The sequence below is a fragment of the Pantherophis guttatus genome, chromosome 2, assembly GCF_059756535.1.
Source record: "Pantherophis guttatus breed Tessera chromosome 2, ASM5975653v1, whole genome shotgun sequence".
Taxonomy (NCBI): Eukaryota; Metazoa; Chordata; class Lepidosauria; order Squamata; family Colubridae; genus Pantherophis; species Pantherophis guttatus.
This window is the reverse complement of record NC_142064.1, coordinates 222,497,191-222,525,066: the sequence shown is the minus strand read 5'-3', so window position 1 is coordinate 222,525,066 and position 27,876 is coordinate 222,497,191. Positions and strand designations below refer to the sequence as shown.

Below are 27,876 nucleotides of genomic sequence, written 5' to 3'. Positions count from 1 at the left end.
TAGGCAAATAAAATTAATTCCCCTATCCTAGCAAGCAAAATTTTCACTCGGCACCTGCTACTAACTGAAACTGTTGCCCCACATGCTGAAACTTGATGAGTTTCAGCATTTATTGGCAGCATAACAATATTAATGTGTAGGCAACTGGTGATGGTGAGGAGTTCCCCCTGAGTTTCCCACCGGCTAGTAGCAATCTGCAGCAGAATCTCCAAGACTGGGTTTCAAGCTCATCCCCCATGCCACAGGAACCCTGTCCAAGAGCTCTGCTTCCCAGCTGCTCTTGTAATCTTCGTAACATGAGTTAAACCCTTTGCTTCCTGCAAAGTTACAAATACAGCCCTATGTGCTTACAGTCTGTGAACATGTAAATAAGGCAGCATTAACTGAAAGGGATCTCAGCCTTTTGGTATCCTAGATCTAGGCAGGGCTCGGAGCCAGGCGAAGCTCCCCTGGACTCCTCCCAAAATGAACCTATAGAAATTAAGAAGGAGCACTGACATCCTTTCTGGTTGAAAGGTTCTTTGAGGACAAGCAGGGCTTTGTACCTCTGCTTAGCATCAAGAACAATCCCGAAGTGTGGAGGGGGCAGTAATTTAGTGCAGGTGAGGCAATTACAGTCAATTGGCTGCTGCAGCATGTCCCTTGGCAAGAGATGTAAATTCCAACCAAGGCCTTCTCATATATCAAAGGAGTTAGCTTGTTCCAAAAGTAAAATACTCCCTGCTCCACAAGGCCGACAACCTCTAGGCTGGGAGCAGAGAGTAATTCAGTTCCAATGGAAAACCATTTGCTTTGAAACAAGTTGAAACAAAAGCTTCTTTTGAGATTTCCAACGTGCCCAGATGGCCAGGTTTCCTTTCCTGACTTATTCCGGGTCTTTTGCTCTTGGCAGAGAGAGGAGACAGGAGAGTCAATTGCTGCCATAGAGCCACCCAGGAGGAAATGAACAACAAAGAAGGAACCTGATTGTATAAGAGGCCAAAGGATACAAATGTAGAGAACGGTGGGAAAGCTGTTGCTAGATGTACTCAAATGACTTCTATCATATGCTGGGAAAAAAGTCTGAACTATCATTCAATTAGAAAGTCTTTGTTTAGAGAAATCAGCTTAAGCTAGGAAACTAGCTAAGTTCAGAGCTCCACTAACTTTAGGACAGAACGGTGGAACTAGTCAGTAAAAGAGCCTGTTGTAAGTGAAATGGTCCTTCTGCTGTAAAGCACATTTACTGTTATGGCTTTACCACGGATGTACTACCGTAGGTGAGGACTAAAGAAAAAGTGGGCAAGGGAGAGCAGCTGGCCTCATGTTTTCTGAGTAGCAGTGTGCAAGATAACATAGTCCTGCAAGGATATGTCTTTTTCCAGATGGAAGATTTGCTCGGATAAAAAGCTGCTCCTGAATGAATGGCAGAGCTGATCTGGGCTGCTAGTTTAGCAGTGGCTTTGTGCCAGCTGGTTTCATCTTTCATGTCCTCCAGGCAGGCAGTTCTTGAGCCAGCATAGCAAGTACATGGCAACCCGGTGACTCAGCAATCCACTAAAATATGATCAAACTACAAGCTCCTTGTAAGGCTCCAGGCAGAATTCCATTACAGTTCCATTTCTACACCTTTAGCAATTCTTCTATGGCACCTAACTCAGATTCCAGTTTATAGATGCTGTTTTTAGAAGAATTCCTCTAATGTTACTTCCATATGCTCTCAGCATGTCAATATATTGCATGTATTACTAGTTGATGGAATATGGCAAACAATATGTTGGCTTCCAAATTAGTCTCGGAATTAGAGATCCTAATTGAAAGAACAGGGTGAGCAAGTTTGGGGTAAAAATGGGATATGGTTGCATTAGGGCATATTGGCCACAATTTGCCAAAGGCTAACTAGTTTTGTTTCCCTACCATTAGCAGGCACTAAGGCCTGTAATCAAATCATTTTTTTTATATTTTACTAAAATATTCATTAAAAGATATTGTAGGAAAGCCACCGTTGGGTGGTGGAGGTAAATATTCAGGGCCATCTATTGACCATCATTGTATATGAAAGATATATTCTTTCCCACTGTACAGCCATCAATTTCCATGCAGTAGCTATGCGTTTTAAAAGAAAATTATACGGTATGTCTGAAATATTAAGCCCTGTCTAAAAGCTGAATTAATATTGGCTTAATTAATTAATCGTTTATGGCTCAAATGCATGATTTTAGATGGGCAACAATAAAAACAGAACAGAAACATCATAAAAGTTACCAAAATTAAAAACAACAGAAATAACAATGGATCAGTTGGGAACACTTATTTAACAGTCATGACCAGGAAATAGGCTTACTTGTGCTATCAGGGCCCCAGGCTTGATGGAAAAAATGGGTTTCCAATGCCTTGCAAAAGGCCAGCTGGGTTCAGGCAAGTCTAATCTCTGGGGGAATGCCAGAGGATTGGGTACCAGAGCAGAAAAGGCTGTTCAGATGGAATTCTCTTGTTGACAGGGCCCAGAGCATGCTACTCCTGCTAGATCTAACAGGATGGGTAGACACCACAGGGGACAGATGATTCTGTAGGCTAATAATACTTCTTACCCAAAATTAACATCTTTACAAAACATATGCTTTAATGAAGCATTATTGTTATGTCAAATAACACAGATTTACTGACTTGTTTTGTATACAAACAGGGCAGGATGCAGTAAGTTTGAAATATGAATATGGTCTGATATTACTGAATGAAGCTGATGAAGCAGGGGTGAAATGCTCCCTGTTCGGACTGGCTCGGGCAAGTAGGTAGCGATGGCGGCAGGCAGTTTGGAGAACTGGTAGCAAAAATCCCTGCCCCCCATGCCCAGCTGAGCCGCGTGATCATCAGAGCCTTTTTTTCCTTTTAAATGGCTCTGACGAGCCAAGCTCTGACAATCCCAGCTGAATTGCCTGTTAATCTGGCAACTCAGCTTGGATCGCCAGAGCCATTTAAAAGAAAAGAAGTGTTTTCTTTTAAATGGCTCTGACAATCCAAGCTCTGACGATCCCAGCTGAGTTGCCTGTCATCAGGCAACTCAGCTGGGATCGTCAGAGCCTTTTGAAAGCATGTTTTTACATGTTTTTACATGTAAAAAAATGGTTTTTAAAGTAAAAAAAAATTGGCCACACCCACCGTCACATTACTCCCCCCCCCACCAAGCCATGCCCAAAGAACTGGTAGTAACAAATTTTAGATTTCACCCCTGTGATGAAGGTAATCACAGAAAATTAAAGTTTAGGTGTAATTCCCAACACGAAGGCCAAAATCAGTAGGTACAAATTTGTGTCACTTAGGTTGTTATGGCTGGGAGAAGTGTATGGCGAGAATGAGCAAAAATCTGGCAAATGCAGTGTGAGGTAGGGTTGGTACAGATCAAAATTTTATTTTTTGGTAGTCACTGCAAAATTTATGAATGTGAGAAAGTTTACTGTAGATTTGATAATTCAGAGAAAGCATATGATAAAGTAAATAGGCTTGAATTGTAGTGTGTGTTGTAAAATATGTTAAAAGTCGCTTCCAAAATAGCATGTGATATATAATGCACATAAGTAAAGAATTTGTAATCAATGAATTTTTACTAAATGGTTCCATACTCAGCACGGAATAGAACAAGGATGGGTGATGTCCCTTTGATCATTTACTGTATCTACAGATCAAGATATCAAGAGTATCATCCATTAAAACATATGTTTCTATAATAGAAGCTAAGAATGAGGGCAAAATGGAAACTTGAATGAAATAATTGATTGGCCCATAAATATTCAGGTAGAATGGAAGCTTATATTTGGAAGTTCAATGGAGATTCAACAAGCCAGAGCTTGTAACCAGCTTCATTACAAATTATAGCCAAAAACAAAAAACAAACAAACAAAAACCTTGTTTCAAACATGTGTAATATCCTGTATGTTCAGACATTCTGTAAATAAGAATTCAGATTCAGAGTAAATGGTTTATATACTGGATTAATCTAAAGCCCTCTGACCAATTCCTGGAACTTTGGATATTATTTCTAAAGTTGTTGTTAGGACAATATCTAAAAATGAAGTAGAGTTTCTTGAATATATAACCCAAAGTTTATGTGCACAAAAATAGATTCTGAAATACTCAGGATGGAGGAATAGCTGATGAAAATGACAGAATTGGCAGAGATGGCAAAATTGACTTCCTTGATTAGAGAAAGGATCATTGTATTTATTAGGGACTAGAAACTCCTTATGGACTTTTGCTGAACAAAGAAGAAAATGATCTTGTGATTTATGGGTTTGATGATTACAAGGGATGGACTATAGAAAGGCGGATTATAGAGAGAAGGAAATTATATTATAATCTTAGAAAGTACAATTTAAACTGTTTGTAGCTGCTAAATTTGGAAGCTGCTACTTTACAACTTTTTCTTCTTCTTCCTATTTATTTTCTTTCTTATTTATTATTTTTCTCTGTTCTATTTCTTTTTCTAAAAATTGTATTGTTATTTATCTTGATAAAGACCTTTTTATCAAGAAATTTGAGAATAGCCACATAGCTGGCATCTTCTTTAAACTACTGCCATCTTGTGGATATTTTTATTTTTGCCATATTCACAATGTACGTTTTAGAAAGCACAATGTAGCACAGTCTTGAGCTTTTTAAATGTGATTCCAAATTGACTGTAGAACTTTGTCCTTTATTATTTCTATTTGAAGGTTTAATGCATGCACCTCCATGTATATTTGAAAAACCATAAATAAAAATCCCTCAGTGAACTCCACCAAAAAAAGCGAATTCTCCTATGCAAATTTCACAAAATTATCTACTCCACATTGCTCAAGCTTTTACTTACAGTAGTTATCCACCAGATTTGGCATTTCTCTGCATGTAATAGTTAAATTGGCTCAGTTTAAACTAGCCTGATGTTTATGTGCCATCAAGTCAACTCTTATTATATAGATATTCTGGATCTGTCCCCAGCTTGCTGCTGTAATTGAGTATGTCCCTCTTTCATTGCACTGCAGTATTAGAGCCCTCTCCAGTGCAAGGAAAGAGGAATAATTTGAACCTTGATTTCTTTGTTTGATGAACCATTTCTTTGCTTTCTTCGCTGTCCATTGTATTCTCAGGATTCTTCTCCACTTTCAAAATTCAAAAGCATCAAAACTTTCTCCTGGCTTCTTCGAAATCCAACTTTTTTTCCACAGTGCGTCACAGGGAAAACCCACTGACTACATAATTCTGATCTTTATAGCTCTAGATGTATCAAGGCATCCAAACACATTTGCCAGAGTGTTCATTGCCACTCTACACAGTGCTAGCCTTTTGACTTCAAAGAACATCTTTGTCAGGCAGTGCTAATCTAAAACAAATTCTACAAAACAAATGGTCAAAAAAATGATCAAACAAATGGAGAATTAAATAAAACATGGGTAGGGTTTTTAAAAAGTTTATACTGGAAATGGAATTGTAATCCGAAAAAATCAATATGGATCAGTAATAGATTTGTCCATTTTTTCCCTGAAAATTCTACTTAGTATTTCACAAGAGACATTGTTATTTAAGCCATTGCACATCTTATTTATATGATTTACTCCCAACAGTCAGAAGAACTTGCTATATCAATCTATAAATTCTATAGTGATGTAGAACACAATCATGGTGGAGCAGAGGCAAAAATGTGAAGAAACCCAAATACTACCGTTCCCAACTTTCTAGGAATTCTTTCCTTCTCTTCCAGTTTTTCTTAAAGCATGCTTCACAAGCAAATTGCAGGTGTCCTGCGTGCAACTACTTGCAAAAATAATTGAACCTTGCGCCTAGTTCTGCTCCATCACTGACCTGCTAAGGTGTACATAAAGAGTATGCAAATCTTTCAGGGTGATGTGATGGGGAATCTTTAGTGGGACCTCCCACTGAATAAAAGGGCAAAACAAACCAATTTCATCTATTGGTTCCTGCTGCGGTTGCTCATCGGAATTGCTTTTGGCTAGAGTCTGAAAGTAGAGGAGCACACAGCTGTAGGTCCTCTGGCTACAGACCAATGGCATATGTATATATAGTCCTTGAATTAACTGGTCACTTAGCTACCATTTGAAATTTCAACACCCCCTCCCCCAAAAGGTACTTATGACCAGTTTCTGGCATTCCAACAGCTGCGCCCCCATGGTCACATGACTGCATTTCAGGTGCTGGGCAGTCAGGCCACATTTATGGCCATCTGCAGTGTCCCACAGTCACATGAAGGGATTTACATTTTTTGCCAAAATCTGGCGTTTGCTTCCGGTTTCTGGCAAAAGCCAGCCATAGCGAATAATGTGTTTGATTAATGACAACAGTGTTAACCATAACAAAAGTAGAATTGGGTCACTCCTGTAATGACTCGGTTTATGACTGTCACAATGTATGACCATATTGCCAGGCTTAATGATGGTTCTAAGTCGAGATAGTACATCAGATATATTAAAAAAAAGTATTCTCCATTAGAAACATCTGCTAAATATTCTGTAGTCTTAAAAAGTTAATGCAACAGAGTTCTAGAGGCGGATAGCATGACCAACCTGAATGAAGCGGCTCAATGAAGCAGGTGTTATTTACCAATGCAAAATTGAGAGATATCTCTAGTTGTTTAAAACTCCTTTGGTATTTCATTTTAAATTAAGGTTATTGGAAGGCTAAGGTAAATATGCAGTTCTCTATTAAAGAACTCAACATCTATGCTAAGCAGCTATGCAAACAAGTTGCAAGCATAATTCACTTTTATTCCCTCATTAACATAAATACTGGATACCAACTAGTTTAAATTTATTTTGCTCTCTGATATCACTTACATAGTTATACAGCATTTTTATACAGAATGTATGGGATCCATTTTGCCACTGGGACACAAAAGACCACAAGAAAATCCAGACGATCCAGAGGATCTCCATCTTGCACTGGACTGCTTAGTAACGGTTCAAATATGTCCAAGTGCGGTTGTAGTTGTAATCCAGAAGTTGCTCAACAGGTCCTGAAAAAAGAACCAATTTGTTTGAGATACTGTAAAGAAACCCCTGGCATTACTTAATAAGCTTGAAAAGAAGAGCTAGATGGAAGTTTTACTGGTTTTCTACAAACCGTTGTCAGATTAGATGTAACAATACTTCTCTGTTCAAGGTTTCCAAGTAGCCTAAACCCTCTGAATATAAATTGGGTTCAATAATACATCAAAATTCAAGTCAGACATTTTGAAAAAAGTTGGCATTTGAGGGTGAGGAAGATTTTATCTCCTATTTCTCTGGAAACTGCCTTCAAAGAGCTTTGCTTTAAAGTTTCAGACGGAATCTTAACAACTGCACTGGATGATGGGGGAAATCACCAGCAGTTCTAAGTCATCTACCTGTTCAGGCAGGTTTCAAGAGAAAGCTTTCCTGGGCTGACAGGTAAACATTGAAAGGTACAACTACAAGCAGATAATTCATGTCATAGGACAAATTTGATCTCAGAAATAAAATTTTCACAAACATTCTTAAGAGTCCAATTTCATTATGGCTGTCTTAGAATGGGATTGTAAAAAGGGTGGCATGCAGATCTGGGATTATACTGAATTCAGTTTTATCATAAATCACCAGAGCATGATCTGGCAAGTTAATCTGAAGCATTTTAAACATACCAAAATAGACAATAGATTGTTTCCTCCTTCCTTAGCAATCACAATTCAAAGCCTATCAACTTACCAACTCCTGCAACAACTGGACATTTGTCATACACGTATTTACTGCAGACATCCTGAACCATTTGGGTATTAATTTCCTAGAAAACAGAATAAAATTAGATGTACTTTCAGAAGAAATTTAGACAATTTGCTAATTACATATACTGACTACCAACCAAAACTGTACATCATTGGCAAAACTCAAATTGACACTGCTCTCATCTACTTGAGGGTCTTCTAAGAATACAATATTCTCTTCAAAAATACAGAACTCCTTCATCGATTACTTCCTTCAGTGATGACCTGAATCAGAAACCAGCACCCCACAAATTAGAGCTCCTTTGAACTTCATGAGAAACCCCGCAAATTTCCTAAGGATTTTTGCATGTTGCAAGATAGGCTCCAGAATTGCAGAAAACCGACATACCATGCTTGATACTGTAGTACTGAGTAGAATGCCATGTCTTAGCAATTATCAAATAGTAACGCAAACACTAAACAGCACCAGTTTGATTGGAGCAACACAAAAATAATCGGCCATGCTACCACCTGCCATGCTCCTGAGTTCATCAAAGCCTGGCACTCCACAAGCAATTCCATCACAGACACATTGACCTAAAACCAGTCTACGAACTCCTCAGAATCCAAATCAACCTCACAGCCAATCAGAGACAGCACAAATCCTCAACCAACCCATGCACCCCCCCCGATTTCTCTCCCCAATGACCCTGACCTGATGTAATCTCCTTATTTACACTCATCACAAGACTCACTAATGACTCACAGCTGACCCATCACAAGACCCTCACTTGACACACCCATACCTGAAGCTCTTATAAACAGAACACTGACATGGACATCCCCTAAACTCTGCTGAAGATGTTACTCAACCTAATTACGAAACATTCGAAACCAACTCAGAAGCTCGGAGAACGAACCTTCACCCCCATCCTACACCTGAGCTACAGATATTCACCATTATTGCAAAGTAATGCAAATAACTACTGTTTCAACTCTAATCAAGAAATGCGAGAAGATTAGTGAAATTAAGCTTCCTCTTTCATCAAAACAATAATACTTACAGAAATTCTGGCATCCCATTCTGCCAAAGGTATCCGACGACCATAGCTCAGCAGCTGGGTGGCAATACTCTCACACATTGGAGTAGTACCTGAAAAATAATAGATTGTCAATGGAGTCATTAAATCTCTTTTCAAGAAGTGAAGCAGATTCCACAATACACAAACAAGTATATATTGTTAATGAATACCATTCAAAAATCCTTGTAGTCAGGTATTTCTTTCATATAGGACGTTACTAGTGTACAAGCTTTGAAGTTCTTAATCATCAATGATATTACCAAAAAAGCAGAAGATGAGGAAGAGCTGATGTTTGGGCCAGATATTTGAGTCAACCACCTGCCTTTCAAAGCTAGTCTCAAAACAGAAATTGTGGACTGAATATTTTTTAGTGGTAGATATCATTAGTATCAGGCTACACTTAGCATGGAGGGATAAAGACAGTGGTTGCTTCCAACTCTAAAAATTCACTCTGTTTCTTCTTCATGGCAAAATGCACAGAGAGAAGTAACAATGAAACACTTTTCATAGTAATTTTGTGCTACCTTACCAAATGCAGAAAGAAATAGTTAACCAAATCAAATTGGTCTACAGTGTATTGCTTAATAGAGAGGGTCAAACTTTAAATTTCTTCAACCTGTAGCAAATGCTATGCATAATCAAGCACTAATGATGCCTGCTGTTAACATATTATTATTATTATTATTAATACTTTATTCATCAAACATGAAACTCAGTCAACTGAACATTCAAAATGCATCACAAATACCATTGACTGGTGCTAATGGTTGATATGGGTTGCTGCCAGCGTTCCAGGTATCAGCCAAGTATCTTCTTAAAATATTATTAATAATAATAATAATAATAATAATAATAATAATAATAATAATAATAATAATAATTTTATTCATTAAACATGAAACTCAGTCAACTGAACATTTAAAGGTATATCACAAATATTATTGACTGGCACTGATGGTTGATATAGGTTGCTGCCAGCATCCTAGGTATCGATCAAGTATCTTCTTAAAATGTATGATGTTCTGAGTAGCACAGATTTTTGCAGTTTCACTGGTGTTATTGTAGGAAGCTGTAATTTCTTGATGTATTTTGTAAAATTCTTGGACATGGTGTCAAGTGCTCCGATGACAATGAGTATCACTGTTACATGTTTCATCCATAATCGCGTCGTTTCGATGGTCAGGTCGTGATAGTTCATTATTTTTTTCTAGTTCTTTCTTTCTTTGACTCTGGCATCTTCTAGTAAAGCACTATCAGTAAATTGTATGCTTTGGTTTTCGACAACTGTGATATCTGGCATGTTGTGTTCTAAATGACGATTCATCTGTATTCGAAAGTCGCACAAGATCTTCACCTTCTCTTATTATTATTGTTGTTTTGTTACTATTATTGTTACTATTATTATATTTTCCATTTGGAGATTTAATTTCATTGCTAAAATAGTAAGTTTAGACTTCCTTGTTTTTTTCCTAATTTTGTAACAATTTGCTTGATAAATATTCAATCCAAAAGCTTGTGTGTGCACTCCTACATTTTCATGAATTCTAATACTATTCTATATGATACTGATTGGTCTTTATGAAGATATTACACAACTACAGAGTTATAGATTAATACAGGAATGAATTCTTGTTGTGTGCTGTTCTGTAAATGATTTAAGAAGGCTAAGAACTTTGATTTCTGGAAGTTTAGTTTTATTCTGTGTAACTGAAGACTGTTTGTATTGGGTTATATCCATTCCAGAAATAACTGAGCAATTGTTCTAAATAGTTTTGCAATAGCATAGATCTCTGTAAAAATAGACAATCTAGTTTACCTTCACATACTACTGTGCTTCACCGAAAATAAGACCTAGCTTGATTTTTACGTGCACCTAATATAAGCCCTACCTCCAAAATAAGCCCTAATTAAGACCTTGCCCTCTCTGTCCTACCATCTGGTAGTGCGAGGTAGGGCGAGGTGCATGCATAAAAATCAAGCTAGGGTGGAACTGCCCCATGTGCCCCGCACCCTTACTTTACGACTGCCGCAGCCAGGCGTCCCATGCTCCGACACTTGTTGTGCTGCTGCCCAACTTCTGTGGCCGCTTGTGAGTGGTATCAGCGCAACAAGCCATGCAATGTCTGGCCGTGAGCAGTGGCACCAGCGTGATGTGCCATGTGGCATCTGGCCGCAAGTGGCCACAGAAGAAGTCAGGTAGTGGCGAGACAGGTGTCGGGGCATGGGATGCCTGGCTGCAGCGGTCCTAAGCGGGTAAGACATCACCTGAAAATAAGACCTGGTGCTTATTTTGGGGCCTAAAAGAAAATACGACCGGGCCTTATTTTCAGGAAAACATGATAATTCACCATATTTAGATTGCATTTCTTCAATTAAAAGCACTTTGCATGACATTAAGTGGGTTGCTTTTGAGAGGAACTGTTATATTATTCATTCAGAAATTTTAGCCAGGTACAAACTCATGGCATCTATGTGTAGCATTAATTCCTAACTTTAAGTGCAACCAGGTTCAGCCCAGACATCCCACCTGAAATAATGAATTGATCTGCTGCATCCAAAGTGTTTAAATTAGGAAGTTGGAAGTTGACTGACACTACTTTTGCCTTAAGTTTGTAACATTTGCAATGGTTTATATCATTACATGTCATTTCACCACAAATTACATCATTTCTGGAAAGTCATGCAAATGAGATTAGATGTAGTAAATGAGACATGTTTGCATTATTTGTGTAGTCACATTGTTATATACATTGTTATACAATGACATGCTTATATATTTTGGAACACTTGAGAATAGTGTTATCCTTTGTCCAAGTAGTGTGCAAAAAGCGGTTTCACTGTGTGTGCATCTATATTTATATACAAACATAAAACCATATAAAGTACAAACAATAGAAACTGAAGATAGCAAGATCATCTTCAGAAACAGTGTTTCATAGAAGGGTGTGTGTCTTCTAAAACAATGGCTTTGGTAACATTTATGTATCATCTAAAAAACAAAGTATGCTTCTGAATACGCAATTTCTGTTTTTTGATAAACTTCCTGATTGCTTGGAGCTAATAAGGTAATACTCTTTATAGTGGATGGTAGACTACAAATTTTCCAGAGAGACTGACAGGTGTCTTCTATAAAGCCAAAAGGAACAGAAAGTTACACAACTCAAAGAAAATAAAGAGACCTGTGGGGTAAGGGCTTGCAGATCTATCTTCATGTTCCATCTGCAGAATGGTGAATTTAGACGCTAGAATATGCTGGATAGCACAGAAGAAAGACTAGCAAACATTTGAAATAGAGAGGAATTCAGGAAAAATGTTACTTTCATTACACTTTTCACAAGAAAAGAGCCTGTAGTACAGTGGACTAAAGCACTGTTATTAACATCTGCTGCTTGCAATTACTGCAAGTTCAAATCTCACCAGGCTCAAGGTTGACTCAGCCTTCCATCCTTTCAAAGGTAGGTAAAATGAGGACCCAGATTGTGGGGACAATAAACTGACTTTGTATAAATATACAAAAGGATGAAGGCTATTGCTTAACGCATTGTAAGCCGCCCTGAGTCTCCGGAGAAGGGCGGCATATAAATTAAAGCAAAAAAAAAAAAAAAGAAAGAAAAAGAAAGAAAGAAAGAAAACCCTGCTCAGGAGGTGTTAAAATTGAAACTGCGTTAAGAGACATACCATCCAGTTGGGCCACCAAGTTCCTTCGAAGAACTTTTTTGCCTCTCTCCAAGTCGTGTTCGGGCAAATCAGTGCAAATGCGCATCCTGAACAAGCAGCAGAGTTGAAGAACGATATTAATCAAATGTAATACATCTTTAAATGACAATTCTCTTCCATTTTAGAAAACTTATGCTTGTTGATAGCAAGGAAATCAGGTTTGTTATTCTACATCAGGGGTGTCAAACTGTATTTCTTCAATGGATGGATCAGCATTGTACTTCTCCTCTGTGGGCCGGCTGGGGGGGTGGGGAAAGAGAGGGGACAGATGCCTCCTGAAGCAACCTGCCAGCCAAAATGGGCCACAGGGGGCAGCAGACCCACCCCCCCCCGCCGGTGTCCTGTTTTGGCTGCCAGATGCACTGCAGGCCGGTCCTTTGCTATTTCCAGGCTGGCCCTCTGGGCCAGATTTAAGCACCCCGCAGATGAGTTTGACACCCCTGTTCTACATTAAAGCTGAAAGAAGATCATCACAGGACAAAGGTATAGACAAATGAAACAGAAAGAGTAGTATACACTTGAGCTAATATTTAAATGAAAACTCTCTGTAGAGGCATAATAAATATAACTAGATTCTAATGTAGAAGCTGTAATACACTATCTCACACTAGAAACTTTCAGAACAGGTTTTGAGATTATTTTGCTTCTACTTTATTTTCCCATTTGCAAATATTTTTTCATTAATCCTTGGAGAGCTATTTCCTGAAGTCTATTTGCAGCCCCATATAGTACTGTTTTCTTACAAAATAAAAATAACATAATAGAAATGAAACCATCCTTACCATTCGTATCTTCCCCAATCACTTGAGTGTAAAATATTGAAACAATCAGTGACAAAATAAAAACCAAAAAGTCCTGTATCAGAGTAGGAAATGTTGAAGGTCTGGAAACTTCGACAGAGGTCATGCTCAGCAAAATCAGCAGCCATTCTGCTATACAGATTCTATAAACAGATGGTTATAATTTACTATGCAAAAATGCAGACATAACTGATAACCAACAAAGTATTCATTCACAGTCATTAACCTTGAAATAGCTGTTATTCAGTTTCATCAGTACATTAATCACCTAAGCCAGACAAGTAACGGAAGCCTAACAAAGTCATTAGAGAATTTCTTAAACTCGACATGAAAAAATCCTTGCCACAGAATTCAGATACTATAATGCAAATGAGCACCTGTCCAACAAAATTGAATTCCTAGAAAAAATAAACTGAATGCAAAAAGGGACTTTACTTAAACCAGAATATTAGCTATGCCGTTCATCTGTAACATTAGGGAAATTAAATCAGCAGTAGATAACCAAAATGGCTTGTGGGAAGTTCGAACAAGGAATTCTCCATTTTGGCAAAGATTCCTGAAAATTTCAGGCACGGTCAAGAAGTGGATCATCATACAAGTCAACTCAAGAGTTCTCACTCAAGGCACAAAATATCAGGTACTTCGGACACATTACGCAAAAACCCAGCTTTCCGGAAAAGGCTCTAATGCAGGGAAAGGTGGTAGATAAGAGAAGAGGATGATCAAGAGCAAGACGGATGGATTTAATTACAATGGAGATGGGTGCACTACAGAAGACTTGAAGGACCAGATTAGGGACAGATTGTCATGGAGAAAATCTAACTATGTGGTTGCTAAGTGTCAACATTGACGTGATAATCAAAACGAACATGCCAATCATAGTGCCTTACCTTACTTCCACCAAAGGTAAAGTCGTAGCGTCCTATGATTGAATTAATTAACAGAAGGACAAGGTTGTCTGGGCTACCCCAGCCAGGCCCCTCCACTGCGAAAGCGACATGAGCCAAAGGTAACTCATCATCTCTGACTGTGACCTAAAAAGGGTATGAAGCAAGAAAAGAGAAAAAAAAAGCCCAGTCATATCATTTTGCAAAAAGATAACATTTCCCCTTTTATCTATTAAACCAAAACCAAAACAGAATTCATGTTTTATTTTTAAAATATTTTCATCCCACTTTTTAAAAATTTGTGAATCTTGTATTGAGAACTCGAGAGTGGCTGTGATAAACATGAACATTCAGCCTTGTTACTGCTGTGATAGCCAAGAAAAGTAGGCAAGGAATTTAAGTGAAGAACTGAACATAAAGAAAGGGCCAATACTAATACCTTAACCTGCTTCAACATTAAATGTATTTCAGATGTAAAATAAGTAGCTACTTCGCATGGAAGTGTTGAGTTGCTAAAAATAGTTATACTATGAGAGGAAAATATTCAAGGGCAGATACACATTTATTTAAATGATTTATATGGCCGCTCATCTCACAACAGTGATTCTGGGCTGTGTACAAGAATTAAACTAACAGCTACAATCATTAAACCATGATGTACAAGATAAAACAATATACCTCAATGACCAAAACCTACATCAGCAGCAGAGCTTGCTTAACTTTCTGGCCAAAAGACTTGTTGGGGAGGAGGGGAGAGACAGCGTAAGGGCCATCAGGATTGCCAGAGGGAAGCTCTTCACTACCATTTATTATGGTATATAATACTATGGACACGACTGTAGAGGGGTCCAAAAAGATGTCACTGTTTAATAGGGAAGCTCCACAGCATACTCTGATAGATAAGAGTATAGAGCGCTCTCTCTCTCTCGCTCTCGCTCTCTCTCTCTCTCTCTCTCTCTCTCTCTCTCTCTCTCTCTCTCTCTCTCTCTCTTTATTTATTTTATTGAATTTCTATACCGCCCTACTCCCGAAGGACTCAGATCAGACTTCCCCACACTTTCCAGCTTTGCAGACCAGAATGGGGGAAGAGAGAGGGGATGGTTCTGTGCGAGCAGCGGGGCCACGGGGCCACAGCTTGTGCAAATGGAGCACCCATGGCTGTGAGTGGGGATGCATATGTGCGTGCTCAACCAGCACTTCTGTGACCTGGTTCCAAAGGGCTATGGCCCGGGGCTGTTATGGATGATAAGCCTATAGGTGATAAGCATCACCATGAATTAATATTCAGAAGCCTACTTTCTTTGCCACTGCATTCTGGGCAGTCCCATATAGATAGCATTACATTAATCAAAATGGGAGATGACTAAAGTAATAGTCACCATGGGGTAAGGAACACAGTAGTGACTGTCACAGGTTCATCAAACAAGATCTGTCAATCCAGGCAGACTTAAGGATAGAAAATATCCAGAGCATATCATTAAAATGATATGCTCTGGAATCATTAAAATCCACAGCAAATCAGTCTTGTCAGGGTTGAGCCAAAGCCTTTCTTCCCATTCAGACCTTCACAGCCTCCAGGCACTGGGAAAGCACCTCAGTGGCATTGCTTGGTCAGCCCAGGGTGGAGATGTACACCTGGGCATTATCAGCATACTCACATTCAAGAAGCCACTTTAATAAAAAGTAATCTAAATAGAATTTATACTGCATTATTTCCATGTACATTTTATTTTATGATAATGCCAGGCCAGGAAGACTCTTACCTGACTCCCGCTGAAACGACTTTGGGACAAAACAGGCATGGTATCAGCTTTGTACTTAAAAGAAACACTACCAAAATGCTGCTGGGCAAGATCCACCAGTTCTGTATGACCAACATCTATTAAAAAACAAGGCAATATGAATATTAATGAATATGAATATTGTTTCTTCCAACAGGGGCTGCTAAAAGAGAAATCTTTGCTAAACAGCTGCAAAACTATTCTCCAAATTGATATAAAATTAAAACATCCCCACTTATGACTTTTTTTGAACATACCCAGTGAAATCTCTCTGGATGACAATCCTTTAACAGACGCTACATGTTAGACCGTGGCTACAGGCAGTAGTAGCAGAATCTTAAAAGTCTGTATTTTCCCTCCCCTCCCTCTTATATCCCAGCAAATAACGGTACATGCAGCCTGAGCTTCTTTCGCATTCTTTCTGTTTCTTGGGCTTAACACGTTTTTTTCTATAATTATTTCTGCATAGTTTCTCAAGGTCAACTCTGTGGCTCTCTATACTGGGCTCTTGGTTCTATTAGAAATGGTGGGAAATATTTGTAGCTTGGGTGGTAGATGTTGGTGGTGGTTTTCTTCTCCGAGCTTGTTTGGAAACTAAACAAGCCTGGAGAACAAACCACTACCAACCCCTTGGTTCCATTGTCTGTTCCTAGTGATAGGATTCTTTTTTCTGCTTTCCTATAATTTCAGTCCATCATTTGGGGTTCCTCAGTAGAGCATTTTGGTTCACGCACAGAATAAAGATATTCTGGATAGAAATTATCGGGGGGTGGGGCGGAGAAGGGAGAGAAGCCAAAGGTATCAGTGGTAGAGGGAGAGGCCGCTCCCCTTAGCACAGCCCATCCCCCAGAGATGGCCATCCCCAACTTTTCCAGTCTTTTGCTTCCGCCACAATAGAAATGTGCATATTCCCTTTGGTTTAATGAGTTGATCTGACTCAATGTACTTCACTATCCTAAACATGATGGTCTTTGCTTGTATCATATAGTCATGATTACACTCCTATAACATTAGTATCAACCCTGAAGTTGGCCGAACTGTGGCCATTTTCTTTTTGTAGCTTTTCTTCAGGGACTTTCTTTTCTCGCTGCTTCAGGGCTGACACAGCCTGGAGTGAAGGGGCCAGGGAGGGGGGCGGGTGTAGAGATAGCTGAAGTGTTGTAGCCAAAATAAAATTCTTTCTCCTGGGAATCAAGGATGTTGATGCAGGTGTTCAAAAGGTGGAGACTGTGATCACCTAGCTACATGCTGGACTACATGCTGATTGGACCATGTGACTGGTGACTCTGGTGAGAAGTGACAAAAGTTTTACTTTTAATTGGGTGTAAAACCAGCAGAAACGTACAGCCGGTTTTCCACCAAGACTATGCCGATTTGGTATGTCCCAATCAAAATGTTCTTTGAGGAATATGCCTGCCTCGGAATTCTTATTGAATGGGATATATTACTTGGAACCTTGACAATTAGAACCTATTTATAAAAGATGAGATTAAAAGAAGACCATCTTACACTAACCTCCAGCAGCTACCAGGACCATGCGAGGTGCTTTGATATGATTTCCCATGTATTCTGTTATATCTGCACGAGTCAATTTCCTAGAAGAAATAAAAAATACTTTTCATAATTTACAATTTGTAAAAAGTATGGTGTTGTGTTGAATATGGCATCTATGAGCTTAGAAACATACTGTCTTTTCATTTTTTTAAACATGTGTTATTTAGTATAATCTAGGGCTGGGCACCACGTTGAAATCAAAAGGGTAAAATAAATCCTTTCAAATGTCCGAGAGGGCTCTTCACACCAACTGTCTTCTTTGGATTGCTCTGCATGTGTGCAGACTGAAAAAGGCACAGTAGCTTTATGTGCCATCTTGCCCTTCTGTCCAAGGTAGCAGCTGGAACTGCAGTTTATTTTATGATTTGGGAAAGGTTTCAACCTTGCATTATGTTGCTACCATGGTTTGCTTTTTTTTATGTTCAGCTAGCTTTTTGCCCTGATACGATTTTTCTCCTTAAACATGTCTTAGAAACATAAGCAACCAGGTGTCTTTTTTGTTTTATACCAACTTCAGTATTCAGTATGAGGATAATACTGAACTAATTTCAGAAATACTAAGTGAGTTAAAAAAAACTACAGAATTATTTAAAACAAAGTTAGAATGTCTTCCTCATGTATCCTCTCAGAATTTGATGCATACATATGTTGACCAGCCAACACCAGACATCTCCACAGATCTACATGAAATCTGAGTAATTAATTTAAAAAATAATGAGGCCTGGAGAAGAACCAGATTCCTATAAAGCTCCTTTATCTCATTTTGCAGAAGGAACTGAGATGGAGGAAAAAAGATGGTGGGAATATGAGTCTGCAATGAGCAAGAAACTGCAATTGAATGACTATATACGTCTGTGTGTGTGTGATGGGGAAATGAAAAGTATAAAATACAAGGCTGGAAGTGAGAGAGGATCTTATGCTAGTGAGTCTGGACTGGGAAAGAGTGTCAAAAGCAACTTAAGTGTTTTTAGCTGTAGATATTTAAGAGCCGTTTCTGAGTGCTTCAGGCAAAGTTTGAGAACCCCTGCTTTAAAGGATTGTACTAATAAAGATTTAGCTGTAGTTTATAACAACAAAAACTTATTTCACCCCTGTATATGACACACACACAAAAAAACCATTAAGCACTCCTGGTGATTTCCTTCCTTTCTTAAAAAAACCTGGTGAAAGAAGCCAAGCAACAGCTTATTAAGGGTCATAGCTTCTGTACTACATGTGTATATGTGCAAGTATAAGTTATCCACAGCCAATATTTTATAATTATGCCTTAGCTGTATGGGTATTAGCATAAGATCTAATACATTGGATTTAAATTAAGACACTACCTTCCATCCATGACATGGCATATAAGCGATGCTTGACCAGGGTCTGGGATGCTATACATCCTCTCCATGACCAGTTTTCTTTGTTACCTTCTGGGAGGAGGCTTCACAGAACCCGAAGCAGAACAAGTAGATACTGTTATAGCTTTATACCATATAGTAGCAACCTTGCTAACTCTTTTTTCTGCTATGTATTCTAAATGGTCTGTGATTAATATATGTGTGTGTATAGCATATGTTACGTGCATGTATATGTATGTGATCATGAAACACTAGGATTCTACTAATCTTCTTTTTCAATTACAGGCTTCTCCCAATAGTTTAATAAAACTATTTATCTTTTAAAAATAAATATTTTGAATTCTGTTCTAGAATTTTTTAAAAATCAAACCGTCACTGTTTTTTTCCCTTTTCAATCAACTTCCCCACCCCCACCAGTCACAGTTTATGTAGACAATTTTTTTAAATACACAGAACACATACCCATTTACATTAACTACTAAGAGATATTTCCTTGGAAGCCCCCCCCCCTCCCCCCAAAAAAGTAGAACTGTGTATTTCAGACCTGTATCACAATGATTGCACCAGGTAGAGCTGACTTGATACTTCTAGAGCAGTGAAGGCAAACCTTTCAGGCTTGGCATGTCAAAAATTTAAAATATGTCTAATTTGACTCTTGGACCTCCAGTTGTCCTAGTGCCACCGGTGCCACTCAAACAGGCCACCTCATGTTGTTCCCCAAGGGGTTCAAGCCTTGGAAATCGGTGCAATTGCCCCATGGCCCAGAACTTCCCAGAAAATGGTGTGAGAACAGAATGTTCTTTTGAGAATCATTGTTCTCAGTTGTTGGTAAATGTTGGCTGGTCATCCAAAAAGTAATGGTGTATCACCTTTGGCATGTATATCATAGGTTCACCATCCCTGGTATAGACTCTTTAACTATACTCCAACATTCAGTTTCCCTAATGTATATTGTAGCAATTAAGATAAATGGCTGTTATTTTTCTGTGCAAAGGTATTTGATCACTGTTGTTTAGACATCTGCAACTTAAATAAGACTCGTATTTATCTCACCCTTTATTTCAGTTAACTGACTGAAATCTGTGTGTCTTAATCATGTCACTTCTGTTCAACTCACTTTATATTTGCTGTTGTTCCTTCAGCTGTTTGGGCCAAAGGTGTGCCTTGATAAGCTGAAGCATGAAGATAATCAAAGAGGACAGCAGACAGACAAGAATCGGATTCTTTCATCTCCTGAAGGATGACATTCCGCTCCTTCTCAATCTGAGAATCTTCCAAGCTGCAGTTCTGTGTTATTTCAGCCAGAATCTCAATTGCTAAAAAAGACATGCTATTTGAATCATCAAGTCGAATTAAATTAAAAAGTTACCACGACATTCTGGGATGAGAAACGCTCCCCCTCCCCTAAATTAGAAAGCAATTTATGGCATTGCAAGGCACAGCCAATGCCAATCCTTTTGTATCTCCTCCATAAATGAATTCCTCTCCTAGACTATTAATTGTCTACTTCTTCTGCAAATCTTTTACTTTTAACTTCAACCACCCATCTCCTTTGCTTCAGATGCCAATTGCTGAGAAAGTATAAATTATTATTACTATTGATGCAAGAGAATAACAATAGTAATGGAAGAGGATAATAGTATCACTACTATTGTTCAATGAAAGCAAACATGCAAACGAAGCAATTTTGTCAAACTCATAGACAATTTACATTACCTTTGGGCAAATCTTTGGGTAGAATTTTCATGTAAAAGGCTGTCTTTTCACGGGAGTAGTAGCTGTTAAGATGTGCACCAATGCCTTCCACTTCTTTTTCAAATTGAGCATAAGGGTATTTACTTGTGCCCTAATAAAACATCAACAATCAATGCTGTGTTTAGTGCTTGCAGCAACTTCAGTATTTATGAAGTTCATATTATCGCAAGGATTTTCTTTCTATAAGGTCTATGGCCACATCAATTAAGTTACAATACAAGCTCTGGTTTAAGTGAGGCAGCATATGGTGAGATGGTCTTACATTCATCCTAATAGACAAATTCAAAGAATCAAAATTCTGGTTTTCAGCTAGTAAGATGTCCCAGCAAGCTAATGAACTTCCTCACTGAGAAAATAGGGAGAGAAATATCAGTTTGGCAGGAAGTTCAAGAAGACATCCCTAACAAGTATTACAACCAGGTGGCATAACTAGATTGAGCAGAAAACAAGAAGAAATGAAAACTTTTCTAAATGCATCTACTGTATTCTTAAGAAGCAGAAGTGAAGGGACACGATTCTACAGTCCTGATTTGCTATGGCAGGTTTATGTTCTTGCGCAGATGAAGTCAGAAAGACCAAAACTCAGAATGAACTATATTTGGTAAAGGATGCTAGAACTATCTTTTATATATAGCCTTCAAAGTTGTTGACTCCAAGAGACTACATGGATTAGATACTCTTCTACAGTATCTCTATTTTCTTTCAATTCTTGCATATGATGAATCCTATTGGATATAATCATTTTTGTTAGCTGAAAATGATACAAGAATTTTAGTTCCTTTATATTTTTTAAAAAAATGTAAGCTGAACAAATAATATATCTATATAGTAGTATTTGTTCCTTAATCTTTTTCATTTAAATATAATTCGACTTGTTAGAAAGACATACTTTTAAATTTCATGGTATCATGGCATTCAAGCGCACTGATGTTACTTAGTTTGGTAACAAAATGTCTACAAGAAAACCACCAAGTTCAGACAGCATCAAGACTCCACACAGCAAAATTTCTTAGGAATAAAAGTGCCCTAAATAAATTTAAATCAGACTGGAAAGTAACATAATAATGACTAAAAGTTTGTTTCTGAAATATGGAAACCCTTTTAAAGTTTCTCTGGATTCAGAGCAGTAGGCCACACACATGTAGGAAGCAGTACAACTCAATCATATTGCAGCTCACCTTGAATGCCAGGTGTTCCATAAAGTTCCCCACTCCATTATTCTTCTCAGTTTCATAACGACTTCCTACGTTAATCCATACTCCAACCTGATTAAAAAAAGAATTGATTAAATATATTAAATATCAGGGCAGCTTTAAAGGATATTGTAATCTGATATTGTATTTTAATTTTTGTACCATTGCTTGTTTTTATTTTGTTTGATGCCCAGAGTCACTTGAGATAGGTAGGTATACAAATTGAATGAATTATAATAGACTGTTGAAAACAAGAGCTTCAACTGCACAGAGAATAATCATCTTTACATCTCTATTGTCCTATATATCTTGCAATTTAAGTAACTTTCCTTAATTTGGCTAGAAATATAGAAACTGCATGTGGTAATGCCAAGACAGTGTTTTTTTCAGTCAACAAATCAAAATCTAAGCAGAGGCTGAAAGTAACACCAGGATTTGGCCTAAAAACAAAAGAGAGGACAATCATATGCTGAGGTTTCAGTAAGCTCCCAATATGAGGTTTCAGTAAGCTTCCAATATGTGCTTGCGACAGACTGAACTTCCTCTTGACCCATTCCATGTGGAAAATTTCCCTTCCATATCAAGAGCATGGTAAGTCATTGGGAAGGTTTCAGATCCAAAGTTCCATTTCCGAATATTGCTGAATTATATCTCAAAGCTACCCCATCTAACATGGCCAATGCATTTGACAAATCCTATCAAATCCCAGTCATTCAACAAATCCTAATGCTGTTCTGAACCTGCATTCCTTTTAATACTTTTGGATCTTGTATGATTAATACATTAACTATAGCTGCACTATATTATAAGCATACTTTGTTGATATTGCAGATTGAGTTCCAGACCACTGTAATAAGCTGAGTATCACAATAAAGCAAGTGAAAGAAATTTTTTGGTTTCCCGGTGCGTATGGGATTATGCACTATGATTACACTATACTATAGTCCAAGTGTGCAATAGCCATATCTTAAAAAGATACATACCTTAATTAAAAATACTGTAGTGCTAAAAATGCTAATCATCATCTGGGATATATATATATACAGTGTGTGTGTGTGTGTGTGTGTGTGTGTGTGTATTTAGCAAAATATAAAATGCAGAGATGCAAAGAAAAATGACAATAATGGAAAATAGGGGAAGAAGAGGGGATGAGTAAAAAGTATAAGATAAAGGGGACAAGAAAAGCACCAACTCTGATTCTTTTTGATACAGTAAAATAAGGTAATAACATGCAACCTCAACTTGTTACTTTTACATAATAATATATATTTAGCCATTTTGATAACAACAATCTAGTTAATTAGCAAAACTGGAAATCAAAGTTTAATTTTTTTCCACCTCAAGCACAAAGTGCAAAAGTGGTTTCCAAGTAGAAATGAAATTAATTGTATTTTTTAATCAAAACAATCAATTTAGCCATCTCTGCTAACTCCATCAATGTTTGCAACCATTCGACTATTGTGGGAATCAAAGTATCCTTCCATCTTTCTGCTATCAGCATATATAACATCAAAGTTCCAGTTTTTTCAAGTTCTTTAACCATTAAGCAAAAAAGAAAAGTTTTATCTTAATATTCACTTTGAGAATCTTCTGTATCAAGATGTGAATCCTACACAGTATTTCTTTGCTTTATCACTTCTCCACCATAAATGGTAAAAGGTTCCTTTGTTACATTTAATTTTCCAACATTCATTTGAAGTATCTTTATAGATTCTTGACAATTTATTTGGCATTAGAATAAGCAGTTTAAATGTTATTTAAATGTTACTAATGTACATTTTAAACCTCTCCACATAGAAAAATATGTTTTCTCATTGCTCAAGCATCATGTTATATCCAAAATTCTCTGCCCACTGCATAATACAAAGCTTCACATACTCATTCTCCAAGTTCAATTTCAATAGCAATTTATTAAGCTTCATAATAATATGTTCATGATTACCACACAACTGAATTTCCAATAAAATATTGGAAATTTTGATACACTGAAATTCCTTCATTGAAGTAATCAATTCTGCCGAAGATCTGTGCCAACAGAAATTTCAAAGTAATCTAAAGCATACTACAATTCACAACATGCAATTGCAAGTCCAGTTGAGCTTTGTAACTGCTCTATCTGAATTGAAAATTAATTCTAGAGTATGCTCACTTGTTAGACATTAAAAAAGTAAAAGCAGAAATAATAGCCATCTGCAGGATAACAACCAAGCTCAGAGAACTCCAAAAACCTGACATAGTGTTAGTGACCATATTTCAAAAATGGTCTGCTGCCTGCTATCTTGGCTTTTCTGCTATGGAATCTCTGACTTCTCTGGAATAAGAAGTATAGATTATATTTCTCTGAATAGCTGGGAAGCAATAAAAGACTCACTTTGGAGTCTGCTATTTATTAAGTTGATTTTAGGGAAAGTTACTTTCTATTGGAAATATGTAAATGTAATCAGTCTAGCCACTCTATGAAGTGTGCTGCAGCTTAAGAAAATTTATACCTTTTAAAGGTTTTACTAGATTCCTTCCATTAAAAATATCAAGCCTGAATTGAGTATAGACCCAATTGAAAAAACAGGAATTCCAACATTTTTTTTTTAAAAAAAAAACTAAATTAAAACTTACTGTACATGTAGGGTGGTTTGACTTTTCTGATGCTATTCGTAAACCATTGTCTAAAGTAGTAACTTCTGTTTCAGGGAGATTGGATAGGACATTAGCATAGGTTGCAGTACTTCCTCTTTTCACCAAGCCCTGCAAGGATCTCTAAAAAAATGTTTATTAATTAATACAATATAAAAGAACAAACATACGTATTAAAATTATAGAATATCTATAACAAATTATATTTTATTCTGGGATTATATATTCTAACTACAGTGTCTTATGTGCAAGTTATGACACAAATCAAAAGAGTAAGAAAAGGTTTTTTCTATGGAAAAGGAATACATTAACTAAACATTAATAGCACACAAATATATGAGACTTCAGAAGCTATCCAATAAACTGCAATTATACTAAAAAGTCAAAATTATTTAGAATTACTTTGGGAAGAAAATTAATGAATATTTGAACACAATCTTGTATTTTTCTCTGATGAACAAGAGACAATTGGAAAATAATTTTAGTAGATATCCTTCTGAAGCAAACCAAAATGAAATTCATTTTACAATGCAGAATAATTTACATAATCATTCAATTTAATACAAGAATATTTACTAAATGTAATGCTTTCAAAACAAAGATCTCTATTTCCAAATTGACACAAAAATAAAATATGAACAATAACCAATAAACAAATTTGTACATTTCAGATTTTTGACATAATTGCTCAGATACTTTCCAAATAAAATAGTCACAAAGCAATTAAGCCTAGGGCTCTAATGTAGGCTAAAATATTAACAAAGCCTATATCGCTGAATTTGGGTTCATACAATGTGCTAAAACCATGCTCTTTCATTCATTTGAATGACTAAAGCCACCTTGGGTGGATTCAAAACCAAACATAGATTATACCTTACAACATGTTGTATGTTGTGTACAGTACAAACAGTTCAAAGATTCTTAAAAGATATATATTACAATTTTCAAATCATATATTCCTTAATAGTTTTTGATAGTAGCTGCAACTTTTTCCAGACAGAACTGTCTGACAAGTAAAGGCTGAATTGAAAGGGGCAGAGATTTTATTATCATCCATTACTTTTGCTATTGCTGAATGCCGGCTACTAGTAGTTTGGCAGTTTGAATCTCAACAACTCAAAGTTGACTCAGCCTTCCATCCTTCCGAGGTCGATAAAATGAGGACCCAGATTGTTGGGTTGATTGTTGAATAGGTTGACTCTGTAAACTGCTTAGAGAGGGCTGTAAAGCACTGTAAAGTGGTATGAGTCTAAGTGCTATTGAATATAGAATAACAGAGTTGGAAGGGACCTTGGAGGTCTTCTAGTCCAACCCCGTTTGGGCAGGAAACCCTACATCACTTCAGACAAATGGTTATCCAACATCTTCTTAAAAACTTCCAGTGTTGGAGTATTCACAACTTCTGGAGGCAAGTTGTTCCACTGATTAATTGTTCTAACTGTCAGGAAATTTCTTCTTAGTTCTAAGTTGCTTCTCTCCTTGATTAGTTTCCACCAATATTGCTATTGCTACTACTAAATTTCTACTTACTTTATCTGTTCAAATAGGTCTTTAGCCAGACATATGTGGCAATTAGGCCTGAATTCAGCAGCAGAACAAAATAAGGCGGCATACAGAGAAACATTAGCGTTAAGATACTCAGAGATAACAAACCCCTTGGCTGTTTCATCCTACGTCCAATTCACCCACTTGAGGTTTTATTTTCATATTCTTGGAATCGTAAAACACCAGCAAGAAACTTAAAATGCAAGAAACTTAAAACTGCAAGTTCAAATCTCACCAGGCTCAAGGTTGACTCAGCCTTCCATCCTTTCTAAGGTAGGTGAAATGAGGACCCAGATTGTGGGGGCAATAAGCTGACTTTGTATAAATATACAAAAGTATGAGGGCTATTGCTTAACGCATTGTAAGCTGCCCTGAGTCTCCGGAGAAGGACGGCATATAAATTAAAGCAAAAAAAAAAAAAAAAATCATTCCATAACTGTACAGACAACAGAAACTTCCTTGAAAGTTAAAAACTTTCATAGAAAGCCCTTTCCCCTTGTCTTTCTTATATCCCCAACAGCCTTACTAGATTTGAACTGCTGTCATCCTGATTTTCACAGCCTGGGTTTAATATTACTATTCCATGGCTAGAATATAAATGAACAATAACGGTGAAGAGCTGATGTGCTGGCTAAGGGGCCGAAAACTGCACCCTTTCAACATTTGGAAACAAGGTTTCGCCCAGGCTCTCCGGGCACTGCCACTACTCCTCAGCTGTCAAAACAAGCGGCCCAACATGCTGGCGAGGGAAGGAGGTGGGCTTCATCCTTAGGCAGGGCTCACTCAGGGATGGAAGAGATGGTGGGGCTGAGCAACTCGGCGTCTGTCTAGTCCAGGGTTCTCCAACCTTGGCAACTTTAAGACTTGTGGACTTCAACTCCCAGAATTCCTCAGCCAGCAAAGCTGGCTGAGGAATTCTGGGAGTTGAAGTCCACAAGTCTTAAAGTTGCCAAGGTTGGAGAACCCTGGTTTAGTGGCTCTCATTTACCGCAATCTGCTCGGTCCACGGAAAAACTAAAACGTGGACTGTAAAGTTGGTCCCAAAAACACCTTTGGGACAAAACCATGACCTGGATGACTTGAGGATCTCCATAGGGACGTTAATGAAAGGCTCGCTGCAATACCGCCCAAAAGGATAAAGACGGAGCAGAATGGTCGGGACGAGGCTCAAAGGGCGTAAATATTTGATTTGATTTGATTGCGCCCGTTATTCGGACTGGACCGAGGAAGCGTTTCCACCGACCGGCCTTTCCTTGCTGTGACCTTCGCGGACGGGGAAGGAGGCGAGGCAGAGCCTGGCGGACTCCGCCGCCTTCCCCGATCCGTTTGCTTCCCCCACCCCCAAGGTATCCCCGTCGCCCCTTTGCCAGGAGCCAACCGGGCACCGACTCACCGGTGCGCAGGAGCCCCGAAGGAGAGCCCGGCTAGCAACAGAGCCCAGAGCCCGGTACACCGACCCCGCCGCCATCTTGCCCCTGACAGGAAGGCCGACAACTGCGCCTGCGTGCTGCTTGAGTTACCGTCACGCAGAGGTCTTCAAACTTGGCCGCTTTAAGACTTGTGGACTTCAACTCCCAGAATTCTCCAGCCAGCTATGCTATGCTAGGCCGGCTGGAGAATTCTGGGAGTTGAAGTCCACAAGTCTTAAAGTGGCCAAGTTTGAAGACCTCTGTTACAGGGAGGCGCAAGCGCGAGTGGGGGGGGGGGGCGCGGTGGTCCCTTGAAGCCTCTTGTGCTAAGGACTGCGAGGTTGGTTCCCTGCTTTGCGCTGGAAAAGCGATCCTTAACCCGGCTTTCTCTGTGTGTCTTTTCCTGGCTACATCATCTAGTACCGTAGTCTTCCGAATACTTGCAGCTCTACCAAGGCACTGCCAAGATCATTTCCCCTAAGAATTAAAAAAAAA

The 27,876-nt window shown here is 38.2% G+C and overlaps 1 protein-coding gene across 1 annotated transcript; it reads right to left on the bottom strand.

Annotated features, from left to right (window-relative positions):
* Positions 1-6,760: 6,760 nt before the first annotated feature.
* Positions 6,761-27,858, bottom strand: UQCRC1 (ubiquinol-cytochrome c reductase core protein 1). Its single transcript, XM_034431481.3, has 13 exons — positions 27,366-27,858; positions 24,410-24,550; positions 21,782-21,868; positions 20,565-20,694; positions 19,966-20,164; positions 17,467-17,546; positions 15,934-16,049; positions 14,174-14,317; positions 13,266-13,426; positions 12,445-12,530; positions 8,749-8,837; positions 7,689-7,764; positions 6,761-6,982 (listed from the first exon to the last, which is right to left on the bottom strand). Exons 1-13 carry the CDS (start codon positions 27,438-27,440, stop codon positions 6,918-6,920), a joined length of 1,449 nt encoding a protein of 482 aa, XP_034287372.2. The 5' UTR covers positions 27,441-27,858; the 3' UTR covers positions 6,761-6,917.
* Positions 27,859-27,876: the final 18 nt, after the last annotated feature.